The sequence below is a fragment of the Pteropus vampyrus genome, unplaced genomic scaffold (assembly GCF_000151845.1).
Source record: "Pteropus vampyrus isolate Shadow unplaced genomic scaffold, Pvam_2.0 Scaffold144, whole genome shotgun sequence".
NCBI lineage: Eukaryota > Metazoa > Chordata > Mammalia > Chiroptera > Pteropodidae > Pteropus > Pteropus vampyrus.
The window spans coordinates 1,575,975-1,593,185 of NW_011888925.1; the positions used below are offsets into that span (position 1 = coordinate 1,575,975).

The 17,211-nt window shown below is 54.1% G+C and overlaps 2 protein-coding genes and 1 long non-coding RNA gene across 4 annotated transcripts in view; 2 read left to right on the plus strand and 1 right to left on the minus strand.

The window, feature by feature from the left end:
- The window catches only part of RTN3 (reticulon 3), a 49,608-nt gene extending 45,845 nt beyond the window's left edge, over positions 1–3,763 (plus strand). Inside the window, exons 5-7 of the mRNA XM_011368693.2 lie at positions 394–440; positions 1,298–1,356; positions 2,762–3,763. Coding sequence (XP_011366995.1) covers positions 394–440; positions 1,298–1,356; positions 2,762–2,807 — 152 coding nt within the window. The 3' untranslated portion in view covers positions 2,808–3,763. The remainder of the gene's footprint in view (positions 1–393; positions 441–1,297; positions 1,357–2,761) is intronic.
- Positions 3,764–4,739: 976 nt separating this feature from the next.
- On the minus strand, positions 4,740–14,164 carry CUNH11orf95 (chromosome unknown C11orf95 homolog). Of its 2 annotated transcripts, XM_011368688.2 has the most exons (5): positions 13,229–13,978; positions 10,599–11,096; positions 9,693–10,079; positions 8,888–9,433; positions 4,740–8,653 (listed from the first exon to the last, which is right to left on the minus strand). In XM_011368688.2, exons 1-5 carry the CDS (start codon positions 13,365–13,367, stop codon positions 8,193–8,195), a joined length of 2,031 nt encoding a protein of 676 aa, XP_011366990.1. In that variant the 5' UTR covers positions 13,368–13,978; the 3' UTR covers positions 4,740–8,192. The 2 variants fall into 2 exon arrangements, with proteins under 2 accessions (XP_011366990.1, XP_023391453.1); XM_023535685.1 differs by lacking the exon at positions 9,693–10,079 and having other exon boundaries at positions 13,229–14,164.
- On the plus strand, positions 13,765–16,503 carry LOC111744948. The gene is made up of 4 exons (XR_002782399.1): positions 13,765–13,887; positions 14,250–14,514; positions 15,165–15,284; positions 15,421–16,503. It is a non-coding gene; the product is annotated as an uncharacterized LOC111744948 (long non-coding RNA).
- The last annotated feature ends 708 nt before the right edge of the window (positions 16,504–17,211 follow it).

Genomic DNA, 17,211 nt, shown 5'->3' on the forward strand with positions numbered 1-17,211 from the left:
CTTCATGAATATCCTGTGAGACAGTAAAAGTGATGCAGGACATAGGACAGCTTTTTATTGCTCATGACCGTCCCACACTTTGCAGGCACATCTGGATTTATATGGGATAAGATCCCCATATTTAAGTCAGATCACATAAGATCTGACTTAAATATGGGGATCTTATGTGTAAAATCCATTTTCATAATTTGCAAATTACCTGTGGTACAAAGTAGGCAGCCTACGTTATCTGTATCTAACTGTCCTTAATCAAAGGTTCTAGCCAGAATCTCTCACTGAAGAAATTCTGTTTCTCTGTATTTCATGAGGAAAAATGTGTGTGCTACTTAAGTCCTGAGACTCGATGACTGTCTCACATGTGCACTTGCCATGTCCCGTGATTCTGTCTTACAGGCGAACTGCTCGTTTTCAGTGTTCCGATTGTCTATGAGAAGTACAAGGTAAGTGTTGACCTGTTGTGAATCAGATATGTGTTGGCGCGTGACTAGTGTTAGTTCATTTTTTAGGTATTGAAAGTTCAGAGCAATCTTCTTTTTCTAAAGTCTAATTTTATATGTCAGGTGCCCATAAGAAATGGTCACAGTGGTTTCATCTGGTTTCTCTAAGGAGAGAAACTGAATGTCTAGAAGAGATAAGGGCATGATGCAGACTTAACTTTTATACCTTATTATGTGCTTTTTGTGTTTTTATCACATGAATGCATTATCTGCTCAAAAATATAAGTTGAAAATGTTTAAATAAATCAGAGCTCTTGTCTAAAAAGAAACTTAAACTATTAAGAAACCATTACGGCTATTCTGGGACTCCATCAGTGTGAACAGATATTTGCTTGTGGAATGGTGTATACAGACTATATTAGATTATATGGTGTTATTCTTTCTGGATTAAGTCATCCATCAACAGACTTTATAGTTTTTTGGTATTAAATGAATTAGTCTTATCAGGAGCCAAAACACATTTATGATTACAGAAAATAGATTGGATGCACAGTTTCTAGTATTCAGAAAATGCTATTATAAGTCCAGTGTCTCTAAAGGAAACACCTAACCAGTAAGACTTACCTCTGCAAAAGAAGTGAGTGATTTTTACTGCAACCGAGTATGGGGTGTTTATGGCATAATTTAAATTCTGAAACCTGCAGTTTTTAAAATACTTTTAAAAGTCGAGCATTATTTTCATTTTCCAGAATATTCAGTAGTGTTTTTAAAAAATGATTAAACTAGACAAAACAATATAACCTTCAGGAAAATCGTTTATCTGTGCGTTGCCACAACTGAGTCGTTTTCCTTCCTTAAAGACCCAGATTGATCACTATGTTGGCATCGCCCGTGATCAGACCAAGTCGATCGTTGAAAAGTAAGTATGCTTAGGTTCCACAGTTGATCCTGACGTGTGCTTTTTCTCCCCCAATGACTTTTAGTCCCCTGTGTAAAATGCTGATGCACACTTTCACCCTAAAATGTGATTTTCACCCTGAAAAAAAAATCTTAATTTGTAGTATGATGTTACCAGATGCTTCTTTAAAAAGAACATCCTTTGTATCTTAGACTAAAAAGGATCAACGGAATCAGGACCACTCTACATTTTGAACTGGCTTTTAAATGTTTTGGTTATTTCCTCCTTTATTTTCACATATTCAATTTTAAGCCAAGCTCTTCTGTCTTTTCAGAAATCAGGTTTTAGTGAATAAATGTCTTAAGGCTCAACACTACCTCTTTCCTAAAACCACCAAATCTGTTTTCATTTTTAAAACCAATTTGATATTTAAATCTTAAATCAAGGAATAAAATCTTGGTAGACATTTTTATGACTCCCTATATCAAGGAAAAAAAAATTTTTTTAAATTATTTATAGCAAACACTATGGATCCAGCACTTCAAATTAAAATGTCAACATTTTTTCATATTTTCCTCAGATATTCTTTAAGAAACAAAATGTCACAGACAGTTAAATCTACCCTTTGCGTCAGCCCCTTGCACACCCCAGACTTCAGTGCTTTCTTATAGCTTTGATAAGAGGAAACTGTGACTGTGGTCTGACAGCTCTGGCTTGATGCCAGGCCTTTACCTGCCCTTTTGCTTTTCTAGGTACACATCAGAGCTAAAAGCAGGCAAGGACACTGAGCACAAATACATATCTGCTTGCTGTCCACCCCTGACTGTGAAAGATGGTCTTGATTAGCAGTTTGGCTGACCAGGCCCCTGCCGTGGGATGTCACACTTAGGGAGTAGCTTTGACATTCACTGAGAGGTATAAATGACCTTAGTCATGGGGAGTTTTAAACAAAATAGAGGGCAGCTTTGGTGTCCTGTGAGGAGCTAGGAACTATTGCCAGCTCCTGTAGTTTTTTAATGTGTCTCCTTGACCTTGACTTCTGGTTCCTTTTGTGGCACTAGTGTGTGACCTGGCATTCCCAGATAAGTGGGCCTTTGCATTGCCAGTGTGTAGAGCAGTCAGCAAGCATTATGTCCAGATACCCCTTTTTCTTCACTGGACCCCCCAGTGAAGGACCCACGGGGTTCTGGCAGTGAAAGAGGACAGGTAGGCATGGTGGCAGGGAGGGAGTGGACCTTCGTGGACCCACTCAGCACATCCCAGGCCAGATTCCTGCCGTCCATCGTAAGCCCTGTGGAAACGGGAGAATGTTCTTCATGCTGCTCCAGCAAGTCACGGACTGTCTTCTAGCATCACTGTTAAGATAAAAACCTAGAGCTAATGTCTGTTTTTACCTTTTTTTTTTTCCCCCTCTTGTCCTCAATAGGATCCAAGCAAAACTACCTGGAGTCGCAAAAAAAAAGGCAGAATAAGTACATGGAAACCAGAAATGCCACAGTTACTAAAACACCATTTAATAGTTATAATGTTGTTACTTGTACTATGAAGGAACTGCTCAGTGTCAGCTTGAGCCTGCATTCCAAGCTTATTTTTTTTTATTTGGTGTTTCCCCTCCTTTCCCTTTACCCGCAGTATCAAGCACAAGAATTGTTGGACTAAAAGAAGAACTGATATCTTAGAACCCAAAAGAATAAAGACAGAATCAGTTTAATAGGCTAAATCAGAACCTTAATGGTGGTGGAGCTTTCACATGTAGCTTGAAAAAGGCGAAAGAGTTAGAGGTAAAGGAGAAAATGAAAACACATCTCCTGGGTTGTTCTATTTAATTTTCACGGACTAGTCTTACACAGCTTCCCATCACAATTTTGCTCTTATTTTTAAGTTAAGAATTAATGGTTAACTTATAAAGAAATTATCTGGGGACAAGAGAGATTCCTTCCTTCTGGGGTTGGTGTTTTGCAGCCCTCGACCCCTCTTCCTGCCCCACAGTGTGAGCAGCTACTCCTCATATTCCTCTTCTTCACTTAGAGACCTTTCAACTCTATGGGTAAACTCCTGGGTGATAGTGATAATTCCTGGTTCCCAGAATGCCGTCTGATCATCGAGAATGGAAGCAAAGTGGGGCTGGAGAGGGAGTCAACAGGGGCATCTCTGTGGCCGCCGCTCCCTCTCTGCTCGTCCCTGGGAAGGGAAAGGCTCCGCCATTTGGGAAGGTGGTGTCTGTGTCGTTTCTTTTGGACACCAGTTCTGAGCTTTCGTTTGAGAACTCATTCCTGAATGTGCTTTCCTCTCTTTTCCCTGCCCACCTCACCTCAAGTTTAAGAAACATGGTTGTACTTTTATTGTTATGAAATAAATGTCTGTAACTGCTGTACACACTGCTGTAAACTTGTTAGAGAAAAATAATAATCTGCATGTGGGCTCCTCAGTTATTGAGTTATTGTAATCTCATCTCAGGCCTGTGGTGGGGAACATTCTCGAGAGGCGAATACAGAAACCCAAAAGGCTTTTTTTTTTTTTTTTCCCCTCCATCTTTTCCCTGCGGCTTCTTCCTTCACAGGCTGTATTTTTAACCTGTGCTCATCATTTTACCCTGAGGACCACAGCCGAGCTGGCTTGGGAGGAATCGTGTGTGTCTGTGGTTAAGAGACCACAAATTAGTATAGAGAAGTGCATCTTGTGGTTCATGGGAGTTTTAACTTTGAGGCTAGCTTCTGAGTGTGTTTTGTGGGTTCCTTTCATTTTCAGGCACATAAAATGTTCTAGCATCTCTGCCGTGGCCCAGGGTGCTGCTTTTGAGAGTGTTTCCCAAGAAGCTGTAGGGAAGGGTGACCGGGCAGGGTCAGAGTGTGTTGACGGGCTCCACGGACAACTAAAAGACAACGGAACTGCTCGCTCTGGCATCAGATGCAGAGTGATTGAGAATCTGGGGTTCCTGTTTGAGACTAATAGATGTCTTCCTCCCCTTCCAACATGAAAATTTAGTAAACTTGAACGTCATCTGTGAGTTCCTTCAGGTTGTTACTCGTCATGATAAACCAGAGGGAGTATGCACTGATGACTTTAAAGTAAGGGCTATAATCTTTGACGGTCCCAAAGCACTGCAACACTATACAAGGTCGTGGAAGGGAATTTTCTTTCCACTTTTTTGGGAAAACTACTTAGAGATTTAGTTGGGTAAAAGGTACCCTTGCCTTACTCGGTTCTTATTTTCTTAGCCCCCTTTCTTTTTTAATTTTCAAACCAATTTCATGTAGTGTAGGAAATGCACCTTCCATCCCCATCTTTTGCCCTCCCAAGAAGTCGGTGGACTGGTCATCTTTTTGGGCTTCCCCTCCAAAGGACCTTTTTCTGCACTGGAAGCCTCCACGCGTAGCTCTTTTGTTTTATTACTGCTGTGTTTAGATAATTGGACAGATCTTTGTGTCACACAGGATTTTTTTTTTTTTTTTAAGAAAAAAACTATAGATGAAAAATTACTAATGAAACTGTGCGTGTATGTGCGTGCAACATAAAAATAGAGTAGCACCTAAGGAGCTTGAATCTTGGTTCCTGTAAAACTGCAAATTGATGTGGTATTAATTAAAAAAAAAAAAAACACAATGTCTGTGGTGTCATTCTGCTAACTTTATTCTTTATACACAGTTTGGGTAAAGTAAGAACCAAACAAGGCTTCCACTGACCCCCATCCCCACTCCACTTTTGAGGCTTTAAAAAGCAACTAAGAGTTGATAACATAATGATGCTCAAGACTGAAGAATTTCCATAGAGCAAAGGTGTGCATTTGGTTTCTGAAAGAAAATAAGAGCCCCTCCTAAGAGGTGAGCTTAGGAGAAAGATGAGCGGGAGGGGCCGGAGGGGTCTCTTGTCGCAGTTCAGCCCCATACCAACCTAGGAGGGTTCCCTGCCTGCAGCATACGAAGCAGCCTCTAAATCACAGTCACAATGCACTTATATTTGAGAGTCAGTCACCATGGAAAATGGGAACTAAACACATCAGGTCTTTGCTGAAACAACCTGTCACCTGGGATTTGCTCTTCACAACTAAGGCTGCCGTGACCCTTAAGCTGGATTTCAAATTTTTATTCAACATACCTCTTAGAAAGCTTAGGCTGAAATGAAAAAAATAACTGATGCAAACTTCACAAATACACATACAAATGTTTGAATAATGTCACTAACTTGGCATATAAATATGTATTCAGAGTAACATTTACATATTGGCTGTAATAGCAAGCATACCATTAACAAAAAATTCATGAAGAAACTTCACCTGTTCAGACCCCCAAGGCAAGGAGGCACACCTAGAGATGAGGGTCCCCTGACCCCTAAGCCGTGAGACCTTAGCTCCAAAGTAGGAATCGTGACAGTGGCGCTTCCTAAATCACTGGTGCTCATACTTCAGCGAGCCTTGTGATCACAGGAGGGCTTTATATTAGCAAGAGTGCTGGGCCTGCCAGTTTCTGATTCAGGGAGGTGGGGCCTGAGAACCGTTTCTGGCAGTTCCTGATGCAGTGCTGTTGGTCTGGTGGCCACTCAGAACCACTGATGCTTCGGGCTGTCTCTCCACGAAGATGTCCATTCCTGTCCTAAAGCCCCCTCCCTGCCTACCAAGAGGAATAAACCGTTCCTTATCAGGTCTCTGGCCTGGTTTACCTGAACTTCGGCAGTGGGCTCGGGTGGCTAGAACGGGTCGCCCCAATATGCCTACTGTTTTTGAACAGGCAGAGTAGCAAAAATGGTAGAATACTCATTCTGGATCTGAAAACATGCATGAAGGAAAATAAAAGAATGGCAGTGCCCAGCCTGGTGCCATCCATAATCCCTGTTCTCGAGCTTTTAATACTGTGTCAGAAACCCTGGAGATTCACACACTAGGAATTCACTTTTCGGTCGACTAATGGCCCATGCAGTGTTTCCTGGTGGCATCAACAACACGATGCCGGAGCCCTTGCCCTACAGGGGAGGATCTGGGCCAGGGGACAGTCAGCCCCACTTCCGGAGTTCTAATGAAGAAGGCAGCTCCTACACCCTCCAGCTGAAGCCTGGGGTGGCAAGGGGAAGTATGCAGCTCTTGGCCATCCCCAGGTCACAGCCTGCAGCTCCCAGCTCATGCCATCCTTTGGCAGGCCTAATGGGAAATAACTTACCAGAGACTGGGAGGCAGTGCCCTTATAGTGCAAAGGAACTAAATTAGGAGTTTTTATTCTTGGACTGTTCCTACCTGGCTGTGTGATCGTTTCAGTTTCTGGGCTTTATTTTCACCTATCTGTGAAAGGGGTGGGGGCAGATACTAGTTAATCTCCAAGGTCTTTCCAACTCTGACAATCTTGAGTTATATAAAAATGCTATAAAATCCGTGATATAAAATCCAATTCCCAAATCAGGAAGAGTCAAGGGGACTGGGCCTGAGGCACTTGAACCTTGGGCTCTGGCCTGGGGGTGGGGGGCAGCTAGGATGAGAGGAAGAGCTTCCTCTTTCCTCTGGATTTTCTCTCCCTCAGAGGCAGCCCCTGGCCCCAGATTTCAGGGCCCCTCCCCACTCCAGGCCCAGCCCTCGGGTCCCACCCGCTGACCACCCCACTCTCAGGCTTTAAGACCAGAAGAAATGGCCTGGCTGTGACGAGCAGACATTGGGGCCCGGAAGTGAGGAGAGGCCTGGAGAGTCAGACATTGGTTTGGGATGCTTGGGGTCCTCTCAACGCCCCCCTCTGTCCTCGCTCCTTCCTTTAGGTCCTTCCACCACCACCTCACAGCTTATCTCTGATACACGCATAATAAATAAGACATTTGCACATAAGGGTGACTGGGACAGCTCTCTCCCCACCCTCCCCCTTTCATATAAAAGCATTAAATACAATTTCAAAATAAAATACAAAGAGCAAAAAGGGCCTGATCTTGGGGCCACCTGTTCTCCACAGGAGAATGAATCTACACATTCCTCTCGGACCTGCCTGGGAGATCGCGGGGCCCCTTCCCAGCCTCACAGGGCCTGGCGCTGCCGCGGGGAAGAGAAAGGCCGAGGCCCGGCCCCAGGCCCCTGCGGGCTGCGAATGGGTGGCGCAACCACTGCGCACGAAGGGGTACAGGGAGGGGACGGGTATGTGCCGCCAACTACCAGGACCTCCAGTGCCCCGGGCTCGGACCGACGGGGGCGCTGAAGCAGCAGCGCCTGAATGAGCTGAGGGGTGAACGGAGGCCCCCGGAGCAGGAGAGGAGCAAAGGAAAAAAGTGCTAACCCCTTTACGAGATCTCGGTCCGGCGGGCGCGGCCAGTGCGGGGAGGCGGGTGGGGCCGCCAGCGTGCGGTCCCCACGGAGCCCGCTCGGGAGGCGGGCGCAGCCGACGGGGCCCAGGCCCCGCTCCGCCCCGCCCCCCTCGCAGGCCAGCGTCCGCAGTCCGGATCTCGGAGCGGCCGAGAACACCAGTAAGGCCAAGGGCAGCCGGCCCGATCCGGGCGCCGTGCCTGCCGGCGTGCGACGCCCCCGAGCTGGGCCCCCGGCCAGGGAAGGGGCCGGGGCAGCTTTCCTGCCCTTTCTGCCACCCCCGTTGTCGTCCTAATACTGACTGTCGGCGCCCCGACCCCGGCCCGGCACAGGATCGCCTGGCGGGGTACGGCCGGACACCGGCCGGGGCTAGAAACGCTCCGTGCAAACGTCGGGAGGCCGCTGTGGCTTCTCGGGAAAGGTGGGGCCCTGCGTGGGGAGGACCAGGACCTGCGCGGTCCGACTAGCTCCGGGAGCTCCGTGGCACCTCACCGATCCCCAATCTCCGCCCGGCCCGGCCAGCGGGGGGCAGCAGCCACGCTCTCCCAGCCCGAGGGCCGCCCCCGCCCGGCCCGCGAGTCCAACGCGCGGGCTACGCCCGACACACTGCGCCCGCCTTGAGGTCCGCGCCGCCGTCGCGCGGCGCCGGGGCGGGCGGCCCGAAGCCCTCGTGGCCGTAGCAACGCAGCGCCGCCTCCTCGTAGGCCTCCAGGATGGTCTGGCGCTCCTCGGGCGTGAAGTCCATGGAAAAGGGGTGCACCTGCAGGATGTGCCGCTTGATGGTGCTGACCTTGAGCGTGGCCAGCGCGCCCCCGCACACCATGCACACCAGGCCGCGCCGGCTGCCGTCGTAGTCCATCAGGTACTCGCCCCGCCAGCGCGGCTGGTAGTTCCGCCGCTGCTCTCGACTGCGGGGAGGCGGCGGCGGGGGAGGCGGCGGGGGCGGGGGCAGGGGCGGGAAGGCAAGTCCCCCGGACTCTTGGCCGTCGTCGTCCTCCTCCTCTTCCTCGGCGGGCCGCTCCGACGGCTCCCCAGGGGAAAGCGGGACATCACCTAGGAAGGAACAAAGGACGGTATTGGAGCCCGTGGGGGAAAAGCAGCCCGGTCCTGCGTCTCAGCTTCATAACCCCTCACCTTTGCCCTCCTGTCCCATCCTCCCCAATCTTCCCTCCAGCCTTCCATTCTCACCGCCCCATTCTACCCAAGCGCTCCCCGACCCGCTCTCTCTGCCTGGCCTGGTCCCTGTCCCTCTCCCTTTCCACCTGCTCTGGGCCTCCACCAGCTCACCCCACCACTCCTCCTCTGGCTCCTCCTCCTCTTCCCCTCCCCCCTCCTCGGAGGCTGCGGCTGTGCTGGGGGCGGCAGGGTCCCTGGGGGACTCGGGGCAGGGCAGCCCCAGGGCAAGCAGGTGGGCGGCCTTCTCGCTCCACTCCTGGGCGATGAGGGCCTTGACAGGCCCGCTGAGGCGCGTGGAGCCCGGGTGGCGCTGGCGGATGTGCCGCTTGATGGTGCTCATCTTGAGCGAGGCCAGCGCGCCCCCGCACACCATGCACACCAGGCCGCGCCGGCCGCCGTCCAGCTCCATGAGGTACTCCAGTCGCCAGCGCTCCTGATAGTGGCGGCGGTGGTCGCGGCCCCGTGGCGACCGGCCCGGGACCCCCACCCTCTCGCCCTCCTCCAGCTCCTCCTCCTCTGCCGGCCCGGGCCTCTCAGGGACCCAGCCAGCCTCTTCCTTTACGTCTGGGTGGCTGAGATCCTGAGAGGAGGGGGCTCCAGCAGCGGGGGCCGAGTCCCGGCTCTTTCTGGTCAGGTCCTGGGGGACGAGGTCATCGTCTGTTGGGGAAGGGGTGAGGGAGAGGGGCTCAGCCTGATGGCCGGGTTGCCTTTACCCAAGCAGAGGGGGTCCCTTGCTCCTCACTCCAGCCCCAAGCTAGAGGCCCCAGCCAGTGTGTGTGTGTGTGTGTGAGTGCGTGCGTGCGTGCGTGCGTGCGTGCGTGCGTGCGTGCGGGGAGTGACGCCCTTCCAGTTTTGGCCACAGACCCCTTAGCAGCCCTTATATGAGGGAGTCTTGGCCCTGGGATGGGCCTCGCACCTGGTGGGGACTGGCTGAGCTCAGACAGTGTCTCAGGTTGGCCACCCCAGGCCTGCAGCAGGGCGCTGCGCTGGGGGCCGCTGAGCCCCAGGGAGCTGGGGTGCACCTCCAGCACGTGGGCACGGATGTCGTCCAGGTGCAGGCTGGGCAGTGCCCGGCCACAGGCCATGCACACCAGCCGGTTCCCCCGCGGGTCATAGTCCATGAGACACTCTGCCCGGAACCAGTTCTGCAGGGACTCCTTCAGCCTCCGTTCCAGGCGCCGAGCCCCCAGCCCCCTGCTGCCCCCGGCCCTCCGGGAAGCCGAGTGGCGCCGACGCCGAGCCCGGGGTGCCACTGGGCCCCCTCGTCGCTGGCGCCTGCTGCCCCCACCAGCTGGGGCTTTGCCTGAAAGGGTTGGAGGGAGGGAAGGAACTGAGATGCTGGCCCTCTGGGGGAGCCCCCACACACCAGCCAAGTCCTCCACAGGCCTCTCCCTCACTCTGACTCTGAGCCCCGGCCTAACCTTTGTCCTTCTCTTCCTCTTCCCTCAAGACTTAATTCCTCCATCTTCTAATCCTCCTGCACACAAACTCTAAGGCCCACCTTCTTCCTCCCCAGACCCGGATTCTAGGCCCTTCTCTGGACTTCACTGTCGGCCATACCTTTCTAGCACGCTCTGCTCCCAGCTCTTCCCCTCCCTATCCCTCAAGCCTCCACCCTCCTCGATCCTTCAAAAACCACAATGTCAAAGCTGTCAGATACTGGAGACCCCCTGGTCCTACTGTCCCTCCCCCGCTATGGTACAATAAGGGCAATAAACAGACCACACCCAAAGAAAGTCAGTTAGTTGGCTGAGAGGCCAGGGCTGTCCCCACTTGGCCCCACCTAACCCCCAGTCCCCTGCCTCTCCATGTCCTGCATTACCTGGGCCCTTGGGTGGGCAAGCTTGGAGGCTAGCCCCATCCTCCTCCTCTTCCTCTTCTTCTTCCTCCTCCTCCTCAGCCCCCTGGGCCCCCAGGCCCTCAGCCTCTCCACAAGCCCCCAGCCCCAAGTGGGCATCCCAGCTGTTGCTGATGACTTCCTTCTCCCGGGGACTCCAATGGAGGGAGTAGGGGTGCTTTTGGCGAATGTGCCGCTTGATGGTGCTGAGCTTGAGCGTGGCCAGGGAGCTGCCGCACACCATGCACACCATGCCATGCCGGGCGGGGTTGAAGTCCATCAGGTACTCCAGCCTCCAGTGGTCGTGGTAGTAGCGCCGGTGATCACGGCCCGGGATGCGGCTCTTTCCAGGCCTCGAGGCCCGGGCCTCACAGTGGTCTGAGTATTTCCTGCCTGAAGATGCTGGTCCCCTGGCCCTGGAGGAGGGCAGGGGGGCACTCCCCCAAGACCCCAAGGCACCCCCTTCCAGCTGAAGATCTTGCCCTGAAGAAGGGGAAAGGGAGACAGTTTTTCAGTCTCCGATTTCCAGGGAAAGATCCCAGGGCTTTGAATTTGCAGCCTGAGGAAGGGAAGGGGAGAGGGGTCTTTCAGGGGGCAGGAAAGGGATGGCAACAGCAATACAAGGGATGTGGGAGGGCAGGGAGTCAAAACATGGGCCCCGTACAAAGAGCGAGGGCCCTTTAAGAGAGGATCAAGAACAAAAGGATGCAGGGTCCTCAAAGGGACTAGCTTTGACTTTTTAAAAAATAAAGTGAAGGCCAAGAAGGCAGCCAGCTCTGTAAGGCACCCTTTTTGGACGAGAGCTATAGGGGTAAAGCCAGGAGAGCAGCACGCCGGGGCCGTTACAGCTGCAGCGAGCGGGCAGCAGGGTGAGAACAAAGGGGGCATCTGTCTGCATCCAGGGCTGCACACAGGACCCACCCGCCTGAGGCCCTGGCCAGGAGGGCCCCACCCATAGAGCGTCTTCCTTTTACCAATCCAGCCTCCTGAGAGTCTCATCTTAGGGAGCATTAAGCATTATCAGTTCCCAAATATAGGCACCCATGGAAGGGGGATCTCCATCACAAAGCTGTCGACACCTCCAAGGAAAGGAGTTTTTAGGACCCTGACCTCCCTAGAGACTCTGAAAAGGAACGGCGGGAGGGCCACCAGAGTAGCCACTGGAGCTTCTGTGGCAGGGAGTGGCCCCCACCCACGAGAGCCCATGACGTCTTTCTGGGGATGTGTTTTTTGCCCTGGCAGGAAGCCACCACTGCCCAGAAATCAGTGGGCGGGCACGGGAGAGGCCAGGGCAGAGCCCACTAACCCAGTGATGTTTCCTTTTGCCAGAGATACTGAGCAGTCCCCCACCCTCCCTACAGGTTGGACCCTATTTTATTGAGAAAAGGGTCTCCTGGCCACATAAGCTGAATGGACAGGTGTGGTTATTCTCCAGGTAGAAAATCTCAGGGTCTGGGAAACAAAAGACAGGATCAGAGAGGGCTCCTGTCACCATTGCGTTGTTTTGGGTTTAAAGCGATCCCTCCAAAAAGGCACTGGTTTCAGTGTCAGAGACCTGGGTTGGAGTCCTGGCTTCACTTGCTCTGTGACCTTCGATAGGTTATGTCGCTCTCTGGGCCTAAGGTCTTTGTCTGCAAAGGCACTGGATAGCTAGCTGCTGGTTGGTCTAAGCATCCTACCAGCGCTGGATCTATATAAGTGTAAGGTGGACTGGCCCTTTAAGAGCCGAAAAAAGGGGAGGAGCTGAGATTCTTTAAAAACAAAAGGGGATGGGGAGTTTCGGGGAGGGGAGCTCCCAGATTGGAGTAGTCTCCCTATCTCTGACAGAACCTTCACGGATCTTAAGGCGTTGACCCTGCAGCACGGGAATGAAGAAACAGTCTCCTTTGAGAGTGAATGGGGAAGACTGGCTGGTCCCACCAGAGCTGACAAATTGTGGCAAAATTTTCTGAAAAGACGGGAGGAGAAAACACGCGGGCAGAAGTGGATGTCTGCCTTTGTGGGCGAGCCCATCCCTTTAAAACTGCCTGCGGTGGGGAAGGCAGTGGTGCCCGCCCTCCCGCCCCGAGGAGCGCTATGCTCTTTCCCAGGGACAACGCCGGGAAAAAGAAAAAAGGGTTCCTGTCTCTAAGCAAGAGGAGAGGGGCAGCCCGACTTAACATAGCGGAGTTCCCAGCTCCGCTCATCTGCGGGGAGCTCCCGAAAGGGACCCATGGTCTGGGCATACTTTTAAGAGACAGCCGATTAGGGAGACCACCAGGGAGTCTAATCTGAAAGAGAAAGGGGCGGGGGCCGCAAGTCCAACAGCCTAGAGCGCACGCCCGGTGGCGTCTGGCCAGGCCCTTTGGGGCCCCTGGGGCCGAGCTTGCAAGGCGGGGGCCGCGGGGCCCTTTAAGGGGGAGGGGATCCGCCCAAGCCCCACGGGTCGACCCCGAGAGCTGGGCGGGGGGCTCCCCGGCTGGCCCTGCAGTCGTGATTCGTGCCCGCCAGGTGGCGCCCCCAGCCGCCCTGCCCGCGTCCCCCCCTTTGTTCGGCGGCGGAGAGGGGCCCGGAGCCGCAGCCCTCCCCTCCCCCATGCCGGGGCCCCCGCCCGAGCCGCTTGCCCCAGCCCTTACCGCCGTCGTCCTCCTCGGGCTCCGCGCCGCCGCTCGATCCGGCAGGCGGCAGCCGTCGGACCCGTGCCAAGGCCGCTGCTGGCCCGGGGCCGCCCCTGCCGCCGCCGCTTCGGCTCCGGTGGTCCCCGCCGGGCTCCATGCGCTGCGCTGCGGAGCGGGGCCCCGGAGCGGCGGGGCGCGGGGCCGCGGGGCCGGCGGCGGCCCGCGCAGGGCGCTCGGTGCGCGGGGCCCCGGGGCGCGGGGCGCATGCACGGGGCGGCCGGCCGCACGGACGGCTGGCTGCTCGCTCGGCGGCGCGGGCTGGACCGGGGTGGGGATTCCTGTCTGGGGCCCCTGGGGCTCCTTTAAGGGCTCCTGGGTAAATTTAAAGGGGCCGCGCGCTATTTCCTTCTGCCAGCTCGCGGGGGGCTGGGGGGAAGAGGCGGGAGGCGACGAGCCCGATCGAGGCTCAGAAGCCGGCGCCCTCCCCGGACGTTAGGAGCACGGACCTCGCCGCCCTCGTGGGTCCCCACCGGCGCCTCCGGGGCTCGGGTCCTGAAGGGTCACGGAGGTGGCAAGGGGCGCCGTGTCCGCTGCGACGCGCTTCCACCCAGCCTCGGCGCGCAGCCACTGCCCCTTCGGGGCATCTTAGCGCACCGGCACCGGCAGGGGGTCGCCCGGTGAGACCGCCTCCTCCCGCGCGAGCTCGGCGCGGGCCCCGGAGCGGACGCGACTGGCAGGGGCCCCAGATGGCTGCGGCCCCGCCGAGAGGGTGGAGCCGCGGGGGCGGCCGCGCCCCCTCCCGCGGGAGCCGCCCGGGAGCGCTGGGAGTTCGGGCTTCTCCATTGGAGGGGCGGACGGGCGAAGCTCGGAGGAGCTGGCCGAGGGCGGGGGCGCGGAGACTAGGGCCGAGAAGAGGGGGCGCGCAGGAGACCAGGGGAGAGCCGGCGCAGCCCGATGCTGCCGGGAGGAGGGTAGCCCCAGGATGGGAGCCGGGAGGAGAGGGCGTGCACCGCGGTGACTCAGGCTCCTGCCCCCGCAGGCCTGGGGATGCCAGACGAGGCCCTCGACGCAGCCCTAGAACTCCCCTCCGGCCTGAGGAGGCGAAGAACGCTGACCCCGGATGGGGTGTCGGGCACCTGGCGACGCGCGCTTCCACGGCTGGGAAGCGCTGGGGCGGACCCTGGCTGTGAGCTCCGGGATGTCTCGGGCCCCCGGCTCCTGGGGAGCGGAGAGAAGGGACTCCGAGAGGCGGCTGGAGGAGTGGCAGCCTGGGGTTCTTCCGCGAGGACGGGCTGGAGGAGCAGGTGCTGGGTTTGCCTGTGGTTGGTCGCCCACAACAAAGGCAATTCCTAGAGGTCCAAGTGACGGGGTATGGGAGGCCATGCAGGGTCTTATTATCTAGAGGTGGGTTATCTCCTCCGCTAGGCAGTTCCCAAAAATCTTTTAAAGAAGTCACATTTGACATTCACTCGCTCACTCAACACCTACTGTGTGTCTGCGGGCTTTTAGGCGCAGGACACACAGCAGTGAACGAGATAGACCAGTCTGATACTGTTTATGACTAAAAAGGCACCCACGACTTAAAAAAAGGCAACAATCTCAGCCCTCCAGGAGTCATGGGAAATATTAAATGACTTGGGACACAGGAAGTGTATAGTGTGTTTGCGAAGAAGGAGTTGAAACTAAAATTTTTTAAGTGCCTAAATGTATCCATCACCACTGGATATGTCCTGTCTCTTCCTCAGTCTCTGTGATGACTTGCGAGAGACATCACCTTGGGTAAACTGAGTCTCGGTCCTGCCGCTGTGGTCTCTGGTCTGCTGGCCTTGCTCTAAGGGGAAAGATGCACTCCCTCTCCCCCACTTGGAAGCAGAGGCCCCAGTGCTGATGGGGTGCCAGATGAGGCCATGAGCTGGGGGATTCCCTCACTCATTATGTCCTTCACTTGTGCCAGGCCCAGGGACACAAAGAGAAAGGAAGACGCAGACCTGGTCTTCACAGGCTCCTAAGTATGGTTCTTTCAGAGATGACGAAGGTAACCCATGTTCGGGGCTGCCCACCGTGAGCCACTTTGGTAAACGTCTTTCCAGTTTCTTTCTATGTGTATAAATAGAACGATTTTACTTGTTACCAAAAGAAAGCTATTGAAGCCACCTGGAGCCCTTTTTAATAACCTCTGGCTCTCCTCTCCTTGCCCACATCCTGCGCAGCTCCAGGACTGGCTCCAAGCTCCACAGTGCCGAAGCATTCCCCACTCACCATCTGATCCTGGCAGTCACCCTATGACAATGAAGCTTCACTTTGCAGAAGAAGAAAAGGAGACTCAGAGTCAAGAGTCTCACCTAAGGCCATTCGTTCATTCGTTTTCTTACCCACTTTAGATAGCGCTGACTGAGCCAGTCCTGAGTGCCTGGCCCTGCGCTGAGGATAAAGGTTTGAAAAAACATAACGCAGCCCTGACGGGGTTCATCCCCCTCCCCCCTTCCTAGGAGCTCTACTGGGTCTGCTGTAGGAAAGGAGGAAACAGCGGCAACCCAAAGCCACATCGTGACCTTCATGGGCCCCGGGTACTTTTGCTTCCATGGGCGTCTTCCTCTACACAAAGAAAAAACGATTTAATAAGACTTTGAGGGCCTTACAAAAATTTTTTTTTCTGATGGGAAGAAAAATCATACATTTTCTTTGACCCTTAAAGCTCACTTTGTTTTCTGATTTCAAAATAAAACGTTTTCAAGCACCCCTAAAAGTATAGTGGGCTCTAGGCACTGTGCCCAGTGCCCAGTGGTTAGATGACCTTGATTGCAATACGGAATGATAAGCGCTAAGAGAGAGGCCAACCTGGGAGGACTTCCGAGGGAAGGTATTGCTTCAGTGACCAAGTCTTGAAAGATAAATGTTGCCAAGAGGACAGAGGAGCAAGGGCTTTTCATGCGGAGGCCAGGGAAGCTCTGGGGAAAGGGAAGTTTCTGGGAGAGGCAGAAGAAGAAAGGGAAATGAGCAGGGGCAAGAGCCTTGGATGCCACGCTGGGCGTCCTGAAGGCATGGGGAATACCTGGCACCAGTGCACGGGGTGTTCAGGAGGCAGCCCTGAGAACACAAGGGAGGATGGGAAAGAAGAAAGACTGGATGCTGCTTGAGCAATCCACACCATCGAGAACGACTTGAAGGCGGCGGCAGCAGGGCCCGTGGAGTGGAGGCCCGAGATGTGAGCAGGGCCACAGCACATCGTGGTGCAATCTTCACCGCACACCAGGGGCGCTAGAGAAGGCAAGGGGTGAAATGCCACCTGTGCCCCAGCTGAGCCATGCAGCCTTGTGTCTGCCACGGGGAGAGGATACCTGTTCTCACCAAGGAGCTATCTATTAGCTGCTTCCTGTACCTGGATCTGAACATGTACCTGAACATGTACCTGAAAGCTGCTTCCGCCCAGAGAGAGCATCTTTTCCTAATTTTCTAGCCCAAGGGGCCCTTTTAAGTAATTTCTAACAAAGGCCCCTGAGAGGCTCGCAGTGGTCCTAGATGGAGCCATATTAAGAGGGTAGAATCTACAAGACACGGTGCCTAATTGTGATGATTAGAGAAAGGCCGGGCTAACTCTCAAGTATCAGGATTGGAGGGACAGGGATATAAAAAGAGAAATAGATTTGGGGAGGGTGGAGACAGAATGAGGTCATGAGCTAGAAACTTTGGAGCCTGTATCAAACCCAGAACTCCTCATTTTTGCACCCCGCCTCTCCCCGCTCCATTCTCTGACTCAGGTTCTTAGTCCACCGCCCGGTGTCTCCAGCACCGTGGGCTCCTCAGGGTGGCTGTTCCCTGCCTGCAAGGGCCAGAGTCTCCAGGTGGAATCAGAGCTGACATCCCAGTGCATCAGCGGCTCCTCGGGCAGTCCCCTTAAAGAAAGGGCCTCGCTGATGTCTAGAACGGAGAAACTGTGAAAAGTGTTCCTAAAGGAAGTTTTTAGGGTAGTATATACAAAAACCTTACTAGACCCAAATATG

What these genes read in the sequence shown, in the direction of transcription:
- CUNH11orf95 (XM_011368688.2), bottom strand. Translation starts at nt 13,367, where the DNA reads ATGGAGCCCGGCGGGGACCACCGGAGCCGAAGCGGCGGCGGCAGGGGC. An exon ending in TTGCCCACCCAAGGGCCCAG is followed by an intron (nt 10,080 to 10,598) that starts GTAATGCAGGAC and finishes CAACCCTTTCAG; the next exon opens with GCAAAGCCCCAGCTGGTGGG. An exon ending in GCCAGAGGAGGAGTGGTGGG is followed by an intron (nt 8,654 to 8,887) that starts GTGAGCTGGTGG and finishes GTTCCTTCCTAG; the next exon opens with GTGATGTCCCGCTTTCCCCT.